Source organism: Crocuta crocuta, unplaced genomic scaffold (genome assembly GCF_008692635.1).
Source record: "Crocuta crocuta isolate KB4526 unplaced genomic scaffold, BGI_CrCroc_1.0 scaffold44, whole genome shotgun sequence".
In the NCBI taxonomy this organism is placed as follows: domain Eukaryota; kingdom Metazoa; phylum Chordata; class Mammalia; order Carnivora; family Hyaenidae; genus Crocuta; species Crocuta crocuta.
In genome coordinates this window covers 5,431,819-5,449,037 of record NW_027530179.1, presented here as the reverse complement: position 1 = coordinate 5,449,037, position 17,219 = coordinate 5,431,819, and the positions used below count along the sequence as shown (strand labels likewise).

The 17,219-nt window shown below is 41.3% G+C and overlaps 1 protein-coding gene across 1 annotated transcript in view; it reads right to left on the bottom strand.

The window, feature by feature from the left end:
* ZNF318 (zinc finger protein 318) overlaps positions 1-17,219 on the bottom strand; it is a 41,293-nt gene that overhangs the window by 10,494 nt on the left and 13,580 nt on the right. The window contains exons 5-7 of the mRNA XM_077764817.1: positions 16,775-17,079; positions 11,757-11,960; positions 734-887 (exon numbers count right to left, since the gene is read on the bottom strand). Of these exons, the coding sequence (XP_077620943.1) occupies positions 765-887; positions 11,757-11,960; positions 16,775-17,079 (632 nt within the window). The 3' untranslated portion in view covers positions 734-764. The remainder of the gene's footprint in view (positions 1-733; positions 888-11,756; positions 11,961-16,774; positions 17,080-17,219) is intronic.

The window sequence follows — 17,219 nt, the reverse complement described above, 5'->3', positions numbered from 1 at the left end:
AAAAAAAATTTTTTAATAAATGAATATTTAAAATAAATAAATGAATCCCAGAGTTTAAAGGACTTATAGGTCAGCTAAATTTTATTTGCTTTGGGTTTTCTTCCTCCACAGCCCCAAAGTGCAAATGGGAGTAAATGAAGTACGTACTGGCATTTTAGATAGAGAGTAAGGGGTTTCGTTGGTAGTCTGAAATGATGCTTGCCTGCTTCTGTGTACCAGATGTTTCAATGAGTGTAGGAGAGGTAGTAAGGCTGTAGAGAGCAGTCCTGAAGTCAGAAATCCCTGGATTTTTCAAACACTACCTTTGTGACTGTCTCTCCATCCCTCTTCCTTGTTTGTCTGTCCATACCCCACTCCTCTAAGGACATGCCCAGTTTTTACCTTGATTCTTAAATAGATGAGTAAGGAAGAATGAAACTGAGATAGTATATATTCTACTTGCTGGGAACACTGGGGCCCCCGGATCCAGGAGGGATGAGACGATCTGAACTCCACAGCTTTAACGTAAGTATGGCACAAAATGAGAGATGGAAGTTAGGAGACGATTGGAGACGAGGAGTGGCAAGTTTAAAATACACGTCTCTGTGTCTATCCTTATCTTGTCCCTCTTCCACTGCTACAATGACACGGACATACATACATACATACTTGCTCACCCAATTCGCCATTTCCTGACAGTAAAACACACAGGGCCTTCTCTGCAACCCATTCCTGCCCCAGCAGCCATACCCACCTTCTGAGAGTCAGACCTTAGAGGTGACTACCTACTGGCCCCAAGGGCGCTCATCATTTCTTTGGTCTCTGTGGCTTCTATCCCTGTCTCCCTGAGGCAGAGATGTCTTCTGCAGTCCTTCCTTCGGAAAATCTGAAGATTTTTGCAATTGCGCCTGAAAAGAAAGGAAGAAAGGTAGGCAAGAGTCAGTAAACAACTTCATAGTCATCCTTATGTATATAGGCTATAGGAGAGCTGGGTGAAGCTTTAGCAGGGGCAGAGTATCAGAGGAGATGAAAGAAAATACCTCAGTATGCTTGATTTTACCTCTTTGCCATCTTTCTCCATATCCTCTATCATGTAACTCTGCCTCTACTTTCGCTCTGCTTATTCACTTCCCTTAAACATGCTCATTTCCATTGTTTTCTACAAAATACCTCTCCTGATCTTCCACAAGTGGAATGGACAAAAGCCTATAAAGCTTTTAATCAATACATCTAGATATGAATTATCTTTTACCCTCTTGAATGCAGCAAAGACTGTAGTATCTTTTGTGTACCTGCATTAAAGTAAGCTTTGTGAGGACAAGTAGCTCAATTTATAGAATTTTATGGCCAAGTGCTTGTGTACCTGGAAATACATAAACAGCAAAACAGAAGCAGGGGCAAAAGAAAGGGAAGAGGAAAAGAGAAACAAGAAAAGAATAGTATTCTTTAAGAATGGAGATTGAAGAAGGTATGTCGCCCAGCCTTGATGGGAGTAGAGGAATTTAGGGAGCCCTGAGGGAAAAGCGGCAGGACCTATTTGTGACGATAGAAAATTGTAAGAGGAATGAAGACAGGGATGCATTGAGTGAGAGAGACACACATTTAAAAAAAAAAAAAAAAGACCACACACACACAAAGGAAAATTTTAAAAACCTGGTCTATAATTCCACAGCACCAGATAACCCTTAGTGACCTAAAAGTACATATTTTACATGTGTGTGGACTTATTTTATATGTGTGTGAAATATTTACATTTTATAGAAAATGCATTTAATGGTAGGATGTTGAAACAAAAATATAGAGTAAGAAGTGAAAGCATCCCTCCTCCTTCTACCAACGGCAAATTTTTTTCTTTTCNTTTGGTCTCCTTCTGGAACCAAATGGCAGTTTGACTTAAGAGTTTTTATGAGGTGAAAAGAGGATGTTCGGCCAAATCAGAGATGTGGGATTTGACTGACTGATTGCAACGTGCCAATAAAATCTGGCTGGAAGGAGAAAGGTAGCCATCTGAAAATCTGAGTTCCAAGTCTTTTACTGGTAACTCTAAGGTCAGTTTATCCCCACTCCCACCCTCAATTTTTCTTCTAGGAGCTTCAGGGGCAGTGTGTCCCCTCCTGGCCAGCATGCTGGTGAAATGAAGAGGCCACTGGCAGCCTTGATATACATTTGTTGCTACAGACAGTGCTTTGTATACAAAGATCCAGGACAGAGGCAGGATAGCTGGCTTCTGGAGTACTAAGTACCCAACAAATAAAATCAGCAATTTGTAGCTTTTACCGACGTATAAACTGCTGAATAGTCACAATCAGTTAACAAAAAATAGCTACTATTACCATATTGATTCCTTTAACAAATTTTTATTGAGCACTCTTACATGTGTCAGGTAACTGTGCACTGGGAATACAATCATGAAAAAACCGTAAGCAAAGACAAACTTCCTGCTTCGGAGAGCTTATAACCTAGTTGTGCGAGGAGGCATATATTGATTAAATAAACACATAAATGTAAAATTAAAGCCACATTAAGTGCTACAGTAAAAACGTACAGGGTCTTTTGAAAGTGTTTAAGTGTTGAGGGCAAATCAGGGTGGCAGTGATTTTTTTTGAACGGGAGATTTTCATTATCAATTCCACTGCTTGGCTTATCAATGAACAGTTACCGTATCCATAACTTTTTTGGTTAAAAATTATATAAACATTATTACAAAATTAAACTCTAAAGAAATATGTTCACAATCCCAAACTATTTTCTGACTGAGAACTCCATGTTCTCACAAAATCGTTAATAAATGAAGACCTTGCTTAGGTTCTCTCTTATCCCAAGCTTGGCAGGTATGTTTCATTAAGATGAGAACCAAGGTTTAGGGATATAGATTTTTTAAGTAAGTTGTAGATCCAACATAGGGCTTGAACTCATGACCCTGAAATCAAGATTCACATACTCTACCGACTGAGCCAGCCTAGGTGCCTCAGGTATATTTTTAAAAAACCCATCTCATAGGGTGCTTTGCTGGCTCAGTCGGTTGAGCATCCAATTTTGGCTTGGGTCATGATCTCATGGTTCGGAAGTTTAAGCACCACATCAGGCTCACTGCTGTCGGCACAGAGCCTGCTTCAGATCCTCTGTCCCTCTCTCTTTACCCCTTCCCAGCTTGTGCTCTCTCCTAAAAATAATCATTTAAAAATGAAAAAAATACCCATCTCACTTCCTTTATAGGCTGTCTCCTCTCTGAACACGCTTCTGACTTTTTCTTTTTTAAACACATACTTAATGTTCCTACTGGATGCCTGGTTTGTATGTCCAACCATCCCTGCCACACAATGCCTCACCATACTTCCTCAGTCCCTGAATCTGACAGTTGATAAATGGACATATGTCCTGGTATGCTTTGCAAGCTAAATTTTTTACTTTAAGTTTTTTAGAGAGATGGAGCTGTATTAGGTAAGATTGTAATATTACCAGAAAAGGTTAAGAGTCTTATTTGCCCTGTGAATAGGAGGAAGATGGCTTATGAAGCAAAAGGTCTCCATTCACAAAGCCAAGGGGAATTTTGGGGGGCTATTTACTCAACTTTGGTAAAATTAGGTTTGCCCAAATTTAAACCTAACTACTGATCATTTGTTTTCACAGTTGAGAGGGTCCAATAAAAACTTTCTGATGTTTGTAGACTATTAAAATACTTATATATGAAACCATAAGTGACACATAAAGATTAGGGCCCACTCCTTGTACGTGTCTTCATCTCCTATGGTGAACATTTATTCAGTGCTGTAATAGTACTGAATAAAAATAGGCCCTACCTTTAGATGCTGGCAACTGGGTTAGAATTCTGCCTTTCCTATTAGAATTCTGCCTTTCCTTCTCTGGATGGGATCAAAAGCTATATCCTACTGATCAAAGAGAAAGCCAACAATACTTTCTGCCCAGACTACAGAATTCTAAAGGCTCTCCTTCTGCTAGTTCAAGGCAGATATGAAGAATACCATTGCTTTTTACAAGTAGGCATTCATTATTCTAGAAAAAGCCTGACGTTATCAAGTATAAGAAAATAGTTCAAAGTACTCCAGCTCCAACTACTTGAATTAGTTCTATACTTTCTAGATTTTGCCTCTCTTCCCTTCCCTACCCTTCTCCAGAGTCCCTTCCTAACCTAAAGAGTAAAATTCTGACTCCTTCAGATACAGAATAATGGTAAGAGGGAGATCGGGACAGGACTAACCCTTCCCCACTCTAAACCCACCCATCTATCCCCAAAGGGAGATGAACTCACCAAGTGAACAGCCTTGAAAATCACTAAGCTGGCATTTTAAACTCTTAGTTTTTCTGAATTCCTGTAGACAGGCTGCCAGAATAGGGCAGGAATAGTTCTCCAGGAAAACAAATACATCTCTGAAGCTCACCTGGGTTTACATTAATCTTAAGGGCACTTTCTAAAGTCAGTCTATGGTTTCTGGACCAGAAAAGTGCATTAAACTCAGGCTTCAACCTAAAAACCAGGTCTGGGGAGACTACTCAGGATGGCATGACCCTGAACACATTTGAAATCCCTGTGGCACAGTGAGGTGGGGTAACTTGTCCAATATCACAGCAAGGCAAATGAATGAGGACCATTCAAGGACTTAACTCTCCCAAATATGTGCCCTTTTCCACAACATGATGTCAACAAAGGCCAGGACATCTTCTAAATAGACATTAGTCAAAGCTTTAGAAAAAGTAAATAGCCTCCCCAAGCTCAACACAGGATTCTGCAGCTCTGCACACAAGTTAACAGGGAAAAAAGAATTCTTAGCTAAAAAGATCAGCAACTTGGCATTATTTTTGAGGGAGTAGGTAGAAAACAAGACTCTGAAGCCTCTGTTGAGCCAGGTTATAAATTTCTGACGATGAGGCTGTCAAGAGGAAACTGGGACAGAGATTAGAAAATCTGAGGACTAGGGCACCTGAGGACTGGGTGGATGGTTAAGCATCCAATTCTGGCTCAGATCACGATCTCATGGCTTGTGAGTTCAAGCCCTATGTTGGGGCTCTGTGTTGACAGCTCGGAGCCTGGAGCCTGCTTCAGATTCTGTGTCTCTCTCTGCCCCTCCCCTGCTCATGCTCTGTCTCTCTCAAAAATCATAAATATACATTAAAAAGAATAGAAAATCTGAGGACTAAGCTTTCTGATCCCTAAGAGGACCCTTTGCGGGAGCTAAGCTTCCAGAGCGCAGGGAGAGCCAACATAAGGATATATGAAAAGCTTCACAATAGGAAGACACCAAAACCAGACCACTGTTACCTACTCCACTACCCACCCAGGCAGCACTGGGGCACAGACTACATAATTTAACAATCTGACATGATGGAAGTAGCCCTAACAAATGGGGGGAAAAACAACTGGGAGGGAGGAGATAGACAAAAGGATAGCAGGAGTTCATTGTTCTAGTTTTCCTGTGGAGTTCAAATGTGTGTGGTTTTCAAAACAAAAATCCAGAAAGAAACATGAGGTTAATGCATTTATTCCAAGTAATTAACACATTAAAAATAAAATTAAACTTGTCCAAGCCAACTCATAAATTCTTTAATCTTTTGAACAAAATGTACAACCCCAAACATCACACTATGGTGGAATTAACTTGGGAAAGTGAGAGGTAGAGGAAGGAACACATATGGATTGTGGAACAGAGAATGAGTCCAATCCCAAAACAAGTTTCAGCTCTTCTACCTCTTCAGAACAGAAATGGCTGCTAAGCAATTTAACACAAAATGTTACTGGATCACAATACAATGAACAAAAAGGCCGTTTCAAAAATAAAAATGACCCAAAAAGCATATCTGCTCCTGGCAGTGAGCCATGAATAAGCCTTACCGATTCGTCGTCTTCCAAAAGTGAACCTGCTAGATTTTCTTCCATGTTTATTGAGGCCATTTCCAAAGAGATATGTGGGTTAGCAGGACCATTTCAAGCAAAGGCAACAGAATAAAGGAAGTATGGGGCTGACATGGCACAAGGAAGTAAACAGTAAACAAAAGAGCTACTCACGCTGCATTTCAAACAATGTTAAGGCAGGCCCATCCAAATGGAAGCCTAAGAGATGAACAATCCTTCCTTCATTAGTAGTTTTCCACTTCAGCAGGCTTTCTGTTGTTTCTCCCAGAGATCCATCAGCTGCCCAGGAAATTGGGTAGGAATACAACATAGCAATTGGAGAAGTCAGCTCTCTGTCTCCCTCCACCCCCACATTCCAGAAATGGCAGAGTCAAAGCCAAAATACAATCAAAGCACACTATGTGGTGAGCCAGACAGACATTTTGATTTTAATGACAAAGTAGGAGAAAGCAAATTGGCAAAAAATAAAAATAATAATAATAATAATAACAGAAAATACTTTTTTACAGATATGTATAGAAGTTATGATTGATTTTTCTGGTATCTTAAGAAAAAAGAAAAAACGGAAAAGAGGTAAACTTTTTGGCTTCCATGAACATTTACTGTAAGATGCTTACTGCATCTCTTGGTGTAGGTTCCAGATGAGATAGCCAACTAGTCCTGGATCACCTGGGCACCTTATTTCTAGAAGCCAATTTGATTCATCCACAAGTAGCTCTGGACGTGTACTTTTAGTCATGAACACTGGATTCTGTGTGGTCCTGGGTGGCAGCAACTGAAGCTTCTTGTGCAGTTATTTCCTGAGGGACCATATTGCCTCCAACTACTTGCTCCCTTGTAGGGGATCCTGAAGCCAGAGATTTTACCAAATTCAAAGGGTGGTCAGTGTCCTCATCTACTTGAGGAATTGCTAACTGTGTGGATACTTTCGGTATTTCTAGCTGTAGTGGTCCCGTCTCCAGGGAACTACACTTAGGAGGGTCACCTGGCTCAGAAAGAGGAGAACAGATCTTTTCTTTTTGAATTCCAGATGTCCGTGTGACAAATTCAACAAGGTCTGGAAGGCAAGGAGATGGCCCAAGGCCTGCAGGATGAATTGTTTCTGATTCCAATCTGAGTGAATCTTGTTTCTCTAATTGAGAAGTTTCTTCTACTTCCTCAGGCATCATTCCTCCTGCTAATAGGTCAAGTGCTTGGTGTGTTCCCTCTAAGCTCCCCAAACCAAGGTCAACATTTTCTATAGGAAGTCCAGTTTTCAAAATGTTAGGCGTGATCCTTCCACTTCTGGGATTAGATGAGTTTTGTTCACCTTCTGCTCCAAAGTTAAGCACCAGGTTTTTGGGAGAATCTAATGGAAACTCAGGAAAGGATGGGATTGGTTCCAAGTCAGGGAAAGTAGAGGGATTACATCCTACAGGTGACATAGAATTTTCTTCACACACTTTCTGAGACAGGGCATTTGGGGATCTATGTGCTTGGTCTACCCGAGTATTGCAGAAATCAACACCCATATCTGCCAGGTTCCCCAGGGAAGCAAGCTCTTCTACTTTTAAGTCTGTAACTGCAAAGTCTTCTAAGGCCTTGCTTTCTATTGCCACTGTTAATTCTGGATGGACATCTTGTAGCTCCAGCGCTTCTGTTTCTGGTTTCTCTGGGCTCTCCCAGGTTTCTGACTTCTTCTTTTCATCCCAAACAGCCAGTTCATAAATCATTTTACCCTGAAAGTCTTTTGATCTTTCTTTCTTGAGTTTGAGGCTTCTGTAACTCATCCTGGAAGCAGATTCTGGAGCTGAATTTTCTAGCCACTCTTCATTACCAGGTGAAACTCCTTGCTCCTGTGTACTGTCTGTTAAACACATATCTGATCTGGCTGGGGACTGGAGAAGCAATTCTGGAACAGAAACTTTCACAGGTATATCTTGTGGGTTCTGGAGTAAAGACCTAGCTTCTGGCAGAAATGTGTCCATTTTTGCCTTTGTGGAAGAGAGAGCCTGAGCACTCAAGTCACTCACTACCTTACTTTGAGTTTCACTTACTGTTATCAATTTCTTGGACTGTTCAGGCTTTTTGTCTGTTATTTGCACCTCGGGCTCTTCTATTTCTCCCTCCCATGTACATCTGTTTCCATGATTCAAATTAGAATCCTCTATGCTATTGGGCCCAGCACTGATACCAGTTTCCTCTCCTACCATCCCTTCAGAAAGCTTTGGTCTCTTTTCTCTTAGTTCATTGTGTACCTCTGCCTCACTTTCCTCACAATCCTTAGATTTGTGGAGGTCTTGAATTTCCTCATCCTGGTTACCAGATTCTATATGGTGGGTTTCTACCAACTTCTGAGATTCCCTGATATGACAGTGCATATCTGACAGCTGAGGGACTGGTTCTACACCTGGTGGCCCTGGCTCTCCCAGATCAAGCTCGGTTTTTCCTCCTGGAGATATATCCCTACTAGCATCACTCTGGAAGGAGCTAGACGTCCACATAGCCAAAGTGTCTGTCTTTGGGGTAATAGTTTCATAAGGCCTGCTTTGGCACAACCTTGTCAGAGGCTGCAGGAATCCATAGCCACTGCCTCTGTTTTCTGAGTCTGTGCGTTCTATAACTGACCATTTCCCTAGGGACACCAGAGTTTTTGCAGTGGGCTTTTCAGGAGCAGAGATCAAACTTCTATTTGGAGGCAACTCCTCTTGGGATGTACTACTGTTCAAAGTAGAAGTGGAAGAGGTGTCTGAACTTTCGACTCTAGAAAGATTGCTATTTTCCCCATTGGCCAATAGACCACCACTCAGCTTAGTCTCAGGGGCCCCCTTTCCACCACTACTGTAGAATATATCATATAGGTCCTTAGCATTGGCTGTGGCTAAGCATGAATTTCGCTTTTCCAATTTTTTGGCTTGTTCACTGAACACACTTGAGAGGGGAGGTGGAGGACGCACTAACACAGAGAACAGGGTCTGGTCTCGATCACTTTCACTCACCCCAGGAGCCGTCTCATCGGAAGGAATGGCAGCTGGCTGTGCTGAGGCCATGATGGCTACTGGCAACACAGGGTTCAAAATGTTAGGACCCAGGAAGCCAGGGCTGAGAGTGTGAGATACAGCTGGGTTTGATTTGACTGGAGCCAAGACAGNAGCACTTGTTCAGGTATATGGGATGGCTCATTCTTTTCGGCCAGTACCAATTTTTCCTCTGGAGACCCTTTTAGAATCACCTCTTCCCCACCAAATGCTTTGGAGATGATATCAGGAGGCAAGAGAAGATCAGCTGAAGACTCTTTAACTACTGGCAGAGGCTTAGCAGTAGTTCCAGAGGACTTGATGGACAGAAAGGTGTTAAGAGGAGCTGGCTTGCTCACCGTGGCTGAACTTGACTTGCGGAGTACTGTGGATGGGATAGGTAGGTTGGGTCGGATCTTAGTCTGGGTTGAAGTTGTCACAACAGGCATCCAAGGGCTAGTATGTGCAACAACCGTTTTCCCAGAGAGCTTGATTTTGATGGGCTTTGCCTTCCCAGCCTCAGCTTTCCCATCCTCTTTGTCCTTATTGTTTTCCGCAACCTCTTCCTTAGGAATACTTGGGACCACTGAACTTTTTTCCTCCTCTTTTTCTGGCTTCTTCCAGCTGAATTTCCCAAAAGAAGATGATGTTGGTGATTCTTTCTTTACCTCTTCCTTTAATTGGAGTTTGATGCTAGACTTTCTTTTATTTTCAGCCTTTTCAGGGGAGTTCCCACCCTCAGAGAGTTGGTCCTCTAATTCCTCAGAGACTCTGTCATCCTCTTTTACTTCCTTCAAGACTTTTGCCTTCTTTTCTTTCTTCTCTTCCTTTGGTTTCTCACTAAGTTTGCGCTTTAGCTCATTCTGCCGTCGCCGTTCTGTCTCCAGGACCACAGCCAAGCCAGCTTGACGGTCCAGATTCCGCCGCTCCTCATACAATGGGTTTTCAACCACATATTTCTGGGAAGAGAAAACATAATGGCTCAACAAATGGTCAAAATACAGTAAGAAAGAAAATCTTGGCCCTGCTACTATTGGAATTCAATTGGTAGAAACCCCTAAAGTAGAGTCGTCATCTTTAAGGATACAGATGGTTCTACCAGGTCAGCATCTCTTACTAAGGCTGAGGACTTCCTAGTGATTACATGAAATTTGAAGTATTAATGACTTTTTCTGGCTCTGAAGTGGTTTGACAAAGTTAAAAGGATTACTGTAGAAAGTAGGAAAATCCACAACTATAACAAACACCAACCTTGTATTTCTCATTGTGTTGGTGACCCTTTACATGTTGCTCTCCGGAAATTGGATCCCCCAAAAATTCCTCACAGAGCTGGCAGTAATATCCAGTGATGGGAATCAGAAACTCAGACCCTAGAAGAAGCAGAAGTCAGTCAAGAAAACAAGTCATTTCCACCCTGGATGTCAGTAAAGGAAATCCCGCTTCCCTTTGCAGTAAAAAAGTTAATGGTATACAGGACCTTACCCACTTTCCAATCAGAAGAAGCATTTAGATGAATCCGAATGGCACAGTTTTCCCAATTTAAAGCTTGAACTCAGGACCTCTAGCCCTTCTACCTCTTGGGAACACTAAGTGGCTAATTCAGGAGTTTTCTGTGCCAGACTCATTTCTGTTGTTGACTCTCCTCAAACTCCAACTACCACTAAGCATCGGAGCAGATTTAAAAACTATACTCCCAAACAGCTAGCTCATTACCATTTGTATGAGGATCTCTCATGTTGGTATTAATTACTCAGGAATCTACCTTCCATAGATCTAAAGGATGGAGCAGTGTTGACTACTTATGGAGGTAAGAAATTGAGAAGTAAAAACACAAAGAAACTTTCCACTTCTCAACTTACCCCCAATAACAACTATTCAAAAATATTTTATAGTTCTTAGTTGAAAAAGCAGTTAAATAAGCATACTTTTACTGTTCTTTATTTATCTGGACTTTAAATAAATAAGATTTCAGTGGATAAATCAGTGACCAAAAAACTTATATATATATTTAGAAAAATTTTTGAAGTAGGCTCCATGCCCAACATGGGGACTGAACTCATAACCCTGAGATCAAGAGCTGCATGCTCTACCAACTAAGCCAGTAGTATGTGGTATGTATATGCTTAACATGTGTTAGATTTCTGGCCATATGGGTAGAGGGCATTTCTTGTCTTACAGATCTCTATTTCTTTAGACTCTAGTACACTGTTTTGCACATAGAAGGCATTCTTACACCTCTGTTAACAAAATAGTTATGTTTCATCCTATGCTGCTTCCTAGTACCTAGTTCAGGGACACTTCTTCTTTGGCCAAATGTAAGGAAACTACAAATGGAGTCAGGGGGGAACATACCTTTTGCAGGAACAGTTATCTTGTCAGTACGTTTTACAGCATCTTGCTTGGCCTCACTCTGGGTCTTTGAAGCCCAAGGTCTGTTGTAGGGATCCAGTGTCTATTTGCAAGAGGCAGAGGCGCTCACATACCAGCACTAAAACTCAATGACCCACTTTTCTTTCTTTTTTCTCCCCCACACCAGGGGGGACCAGAAGCCCCCAGGTACCCACCCCCACCCTCTCTGTGAACTGTTTAAACGGATATCACCTGTGGAAAAGGTAAACAAATGTTAGAGCAAGTACTAGCAACAGATAAAATGAAACAAATAATCAGGTACTCAAGGAATCAAAAGAGGCAGAAGCCTCACTTACACTTGTCATGGTGTTTAGTTACAGGCAGGTCCCCTGGACTGAGCCCTGGGGATGGTGTCTCCTTTGTTGGTATCTCTTGGATCTTCAGATTGGGGCTCCTGCCCATATGAGAATGTTTCATTTTCCAGCTTTGTAATGCAGATGGGGGTGTAGATGTTTGAGGGGAAGGAGGGTGAGAACGGAAAGAACAGTGGGCAAGATACCTACCTGTGTGTGCTTCTTATTGTGCATATGAGTGAAGAAGTCAAACATGGTCCCACAGATGGTGTTGCAGTCTTTGCACCAGTGATTGCCAGCATCATAATACTCATACGCAGCAATGGGCTGATCAGACTGCTTAACAGCTGGCTGGGGGCTCTCAGCAGGCTTGGGGCTCTTAATATGGGAATTCTCACTGTTTACCTTGGATTCCTAGAGGGAAAACACCTGCACTCAGAAGGAATTCAAGGTAGTCTAGATCTGTCTTCTCTCAAAAAAAGCAGGTAGCGTATCGCTATAATATAGGACCATGTGACCATATTTCCAGTGCCTATATCTATATAAACTGGGGAAAACCTGAGAAATATGTCTGCAAGGCTCAAATAGAACTAAACACCATAGTGCTGCCTTATCATGGAGAATACTTCATAATGGCAATATATTTACTTATGTATCCTAAAATATTTAGAAAAATACTCAATGTTATGGAAACACTGGCTGCCTCTGGAGAGGGAAGTAGAGAACAAAGATGGACAGGAGTCTTTTTATTATATACCCTTTGGTAGATGTTGAATGTGTTCTCTATGCAATTAAATATGTTAAATTTAAAAATCATAATGACAACTACAAAGAAAAGGAAAAACAATGTGGAAAAGGTAACTGACAGGTTAAACAAATGCAGAAAACAAGTCAAGGTGGCATTCAGGTACACAGAACTGGAGAGCTGGGTGGGCATTGTGCATAGATAAGGCAGATAGTCATCTACATGGGATGACTTAAAAGAATCTGGGCAAAATATTTCAAACTGCCTAAAATACCATCATTAGAATTTAACACCTTTGAGTCAACATGAATCCTCTTTTAAAACTTATCAACTCCCCAGATTAAGTTATCAAAAATAATACTTTAATATGAATTCATGTGTCAGCAAGCTGGGAACAAGGTACTTAGGAAGTAAGAATCTTGGTTAATGTGGGGGAGTGAGGCTCAGAAAAAAATAATTTGGAACAGGGAGGGTAAGTATGAATGAGGAGACAAAGTCAGGGAACTGGGCACATGGGCTGCTAGGGAAAGGAAGACAGGCTGGAGAAAGAGAAACAATTAGGACTTCAGAGATAATCTTTCCCTACTAGAGTCTTATTCAAGAGTCACTAAAGAGGGGTGCCTGGCTGGCTCAGTTGGTCAGGCATTGTACTTTGACTCAGGTCATGATCTCTCACTTTGTGGGTTCAAGCCCCACACTCGGTTCACTGCTGTCAGTGCAGAGCCTGGTTCAGATCCTCTGTCTCCCTCTCTCTCCCCCTCCCCTGCTTGTGTTCTCTCTCTCAAAAATAAATGAACATTAAAAAAAAAGAGTCACTAAAGAAATCACACCCAGCAGGTAAGGGATGAGTTTGTGTATACCCCGCTGGCAAGTATTGACTGGCACTATCTTTCCGAAAGATATGTAGAAATACATATCACATACCTCAAAGTTCTTTATACCCTTTGACCTAGTAATTCCAGTCCTTGACATTAATCCAAAGTAAATGATTATGTCAAATAGGAGGTGATTTGATTGGTTAAATAAATGTCGGTATCAATACAATAATTTAAAAATAAGGTCATTTAAAATTATATTATAGGGATGCCTGGGTGGCTCAGTTGGTTAGGAGTCCAACTCCTAATTTAAGCTTGGGTCATGATCTCATGGTTCATATGAGATTGAACTCCATGCTGGGCTCTGCACTGACGGCATGGGGTCTGCTTAGGATTCTCTCTCTTCGTCTTTCTCTCTTCCCCTCCCCCCCGCAAATAAACTTTAAAAAATATTTTGAAAATAAAATATAGAAATCTACATGGCAAGATGTTCATGATATACTGAAAAACTACATTTGAATAGTCAAAAAGGATATGCAAATAGGCACATAATGTCAAATATCATCTTATCCAAACAACTTTCTGTAACTACTCTATATCCCTTTATCCTGTTTTCTTTTTTTAAGGCATTTATCATTACCTAACCTGTACTTGCTTATGTATTATCTTCTTCTATTTCATGACAGTTAGGACCTTGTCTATATAGTTCCTTGCTATACTTCCCTCTATCTAAAATAGTCCCTGTCACTTTCGTGGGAGATCAATGAGTATTTGTTTAATGAATTATAAGCAGAAAATGAATAGCTGGAATAATATACAAGGTATTAATGACAGTTGTCTCTAGCTAGATGAACTGTGGAATTGTGTGTGTGCTTATTTTTACGAAATGAGTAGAAAGAAAACCTCAAACCAACTATGCATATTAAAGAGAGGCAAAGAAAGAAAAAAATACCAACCAGAGGAAAGAGGTTGTAGGCACGACATTCCTTACCACCAACATGAATACGGAGTTGTAACATATCCATGTTAGCCTCAGAGACCATGAAGCCTCATTCAAATCAAGATGATATGTCATCATGAGGCTGGTGCATAAGCAGACCCCAAACAGTGTATAAGTCAACTATAAAGGGCCAGAACTTTTAAGTTCTTCTCCCATCAAAGGCCCTGAACTCAATGACCCTGGTACAAAAAAGAGCACAGAACTACCTGGTTGAAAAGAGAACTCTCCCAGGAAGACATGGAAAAATTAGAGCTTGGTTGATAGAGAATACAGAGTATCCACTTCTCTACCTCTCCAACATTAACTGAGTATCTACTGTGCCCTAGACAAAGTGGATACCACGGAAAACACAAAGATAAATGAGTTCTACTCTTTTATTCTCAGGAAGTTCTTACTTAGTGGAAGAGATAGGCATAGAAGAGACATGATCTTAATTTAAGTTTTAAATAAGATAGAATGAAAAAAATCTTATAAAGTAACAATAATACATTATGAGAGAGTTAACTATATTAAAGAAGGGGTGGGGTGAGGCGCCTGGGTGGCTCAGTTGGTTAAGCATCCGACTTTGGCTCAGGTCATGATCTCATGGTTCGTGGGTTCAAGCCGTGTGTCAGGCTCTGTGCTGACAGCTTAGAGCCTAAAGCCTACTTCAGATTCTGTATCTCCCTTTCTCTCTGACCCTCCCCTGCTTGTGCTCTGTCTTCCTCTCTCTCTGCTCCTCCCCTGCTCACTATTTCTTGCTTTCAAAATGAATAAACATTAAAAAAAATAAACTAACTTTTAAAAGTTTATTTATTTATTTAAGTTTATTTACTTTGAGAAAGAACATGAGTATACACACAGGGGAGGGGCAGAGAGAGGGAGACAAAGAATCCCAAGCAGGCTTTGCACTGTCAGTGTGGAGCCCGATGCATGGTTCAAACTCACAAATCGTGAGATCATGATCTGAGCTGAAGCCCAGAGCCAGCCACTTAACTGACTGAGCCACCCAGGTGCCCCTGAAGTTTATTTATTTTGAGAGAGAGAGAGCATGCACATGAGCAGGAAAGGGGCAGAGAGAGAATTCCAAGCAGGATCCGTGCTGTCAGTGTGGAGTCTAATGTGGAGCTCAATCCCACAACCCTGGGATCATGACCTGATCCGAAACCAAAAGTCAGACACTCAACCAAATAAGCCACCCAGGTTCCCCAGCCAGTATGAAATTATTACAAGCAAGGGAGAAAAGAAGCATGAAATGAGACTGAAGAAGTAAGGGAGTATTGTAATCACTGGCTTATATGTGGAGAAAGGATTAAGAGTGTAGCCATACAGGGGCGCCTGGGTGGCTCAGTCGGTTAAGCATCCAACTTTCGCTTAGGTCATGATCTCGCGGTTCGTGGGTTCGGGCCTCGCGTCGGGCTCTGTGCTGACTGCCAGCTCAGAGCCTGGAGCCTGTTTCAGAGTCTGTGTCTCTCTCTCTCTCTGACCTTCCCCTGCTCACGCTGACACTCTCTCTCTCTCTCTCTCTCCTAGAAATAAATAAAAATATATTAACAAAAAAATTAAAAAAAAAAAAAAAAAGAGTGTAGCCATACAAGCAAGAATTAAAGGTGGCTTGAACTTGGATGGCAATGAAGATGGTGAGATAGATGAAACTGAGATTTACTTTGCAGGGAGAACTGGAAGAATCTGTCACTGATTTTGTATGGAACAGTTAAGGAGAGGAAGCACTAAGAAAGCTTTTCAGATTGTTGGCATGAAAACTATTGGACAGTGGGGCCACTGAGATGGGTAACAATGAAGGCAGAAAAGAGGAAGGTTGCACACATTGTTAGTTTAGCTTAGGGTATGTTGATTTTGAAGTGTCTATGAGACAATGAAGTAAAGATGGTAAGTAAACTGTGGGACCTCAGGTTTGGACCTCACCAGACTCCTTTGAGCTGGAATATAAAACTAGAAGTTGTCAGCATGGTATTTCAGCGTAGACCTGGATGAAATGACCTAGGGAAAAGGAATTCTGGAGAACTGGGCTACAACTGAGTCGTAAAGAACTAAAATATTTAAATATCAGGCAAAACACAATAGGCAGTAAAGGATACTAAGCAGCAGCAGCCAGCATACTAGGAGGAAAAGAAATGAGAGAGAAGCCAAGGGAAGAAAGCATTTTTAGAGAGAGTGCTTCCCTGTATCAAATACTCATGAGGACTAAAATGTATTCACTGGCTATGCAGCATGTGGTGACCCTGTTGCTAACCAAGAACCCCAAAAATGGTATATATATATATAAGTTACAGAAAGATTAGAAGCCAGCTGGAGTGGGTTAAAGAGTAGAGGCTAGAGCAAGAACATGGAGGGCCCTAAATGCTGAGGATTTGGGATTCTACACTGTGACCAACGAGAACTGCTAAACTTCTGAAGTAAAGTCCCATTTATCTGACCTATGCTTTACAAAAATAACTCTAATAAGAGTAAGAACAGGTTGGAAAAGGAACTAAGAAAATGGTTAGAAAGCTTCTTTAGGAGTCCATGGAAATAAAAGATATAACAGAAACAGAAAGGGACACCTGGCTCAGTCGGTAGATCATGCGACGCTTGATCTGATTGTCATGAAACTGAGCCCCACGTTGGGCACAGAGCCTACTTAAAATAAAATTTTTTTTAAAAAGAAATGGAAAAGTTGAGTTGTTACCTTGCTGTTGGAAGAGGAGTTTGAGGATGATGACATTTTTTCTGGGCTCTTAGATTTTTCTGCTTTCCCAGCCTTCTCTGTAGTCTCTCTACTGTCATTTGAAGACTTTTGGGATTTATCCAAAATGTTAATTCCCAAGATCTGAGCTACTTTGTCCAGTTCAGACTGTTTCTTTTCTGCCTCTTCTGCCTCTTGTCGAAGTTCTGCAATGTCCTTCATGATGTTATCCTGAAGCCGACTCACCTCCACCAGGAGTGGGTCTTTGTGGCCATCCTTCTCCCTTCGTTTCTTACGCAGCATTTCTCCTGAGTAGACAAACGTCAAAAGAAAGAAACACAAGGGAAGTAAGTTAAGACAGGTCATTTTTCTGTCACAAGTAGTAATCTCCCAAGAGTTTATGGTCACAAAATCTTTTTCCTTAAAACTTTCCTTTCTAAGGGCAAGA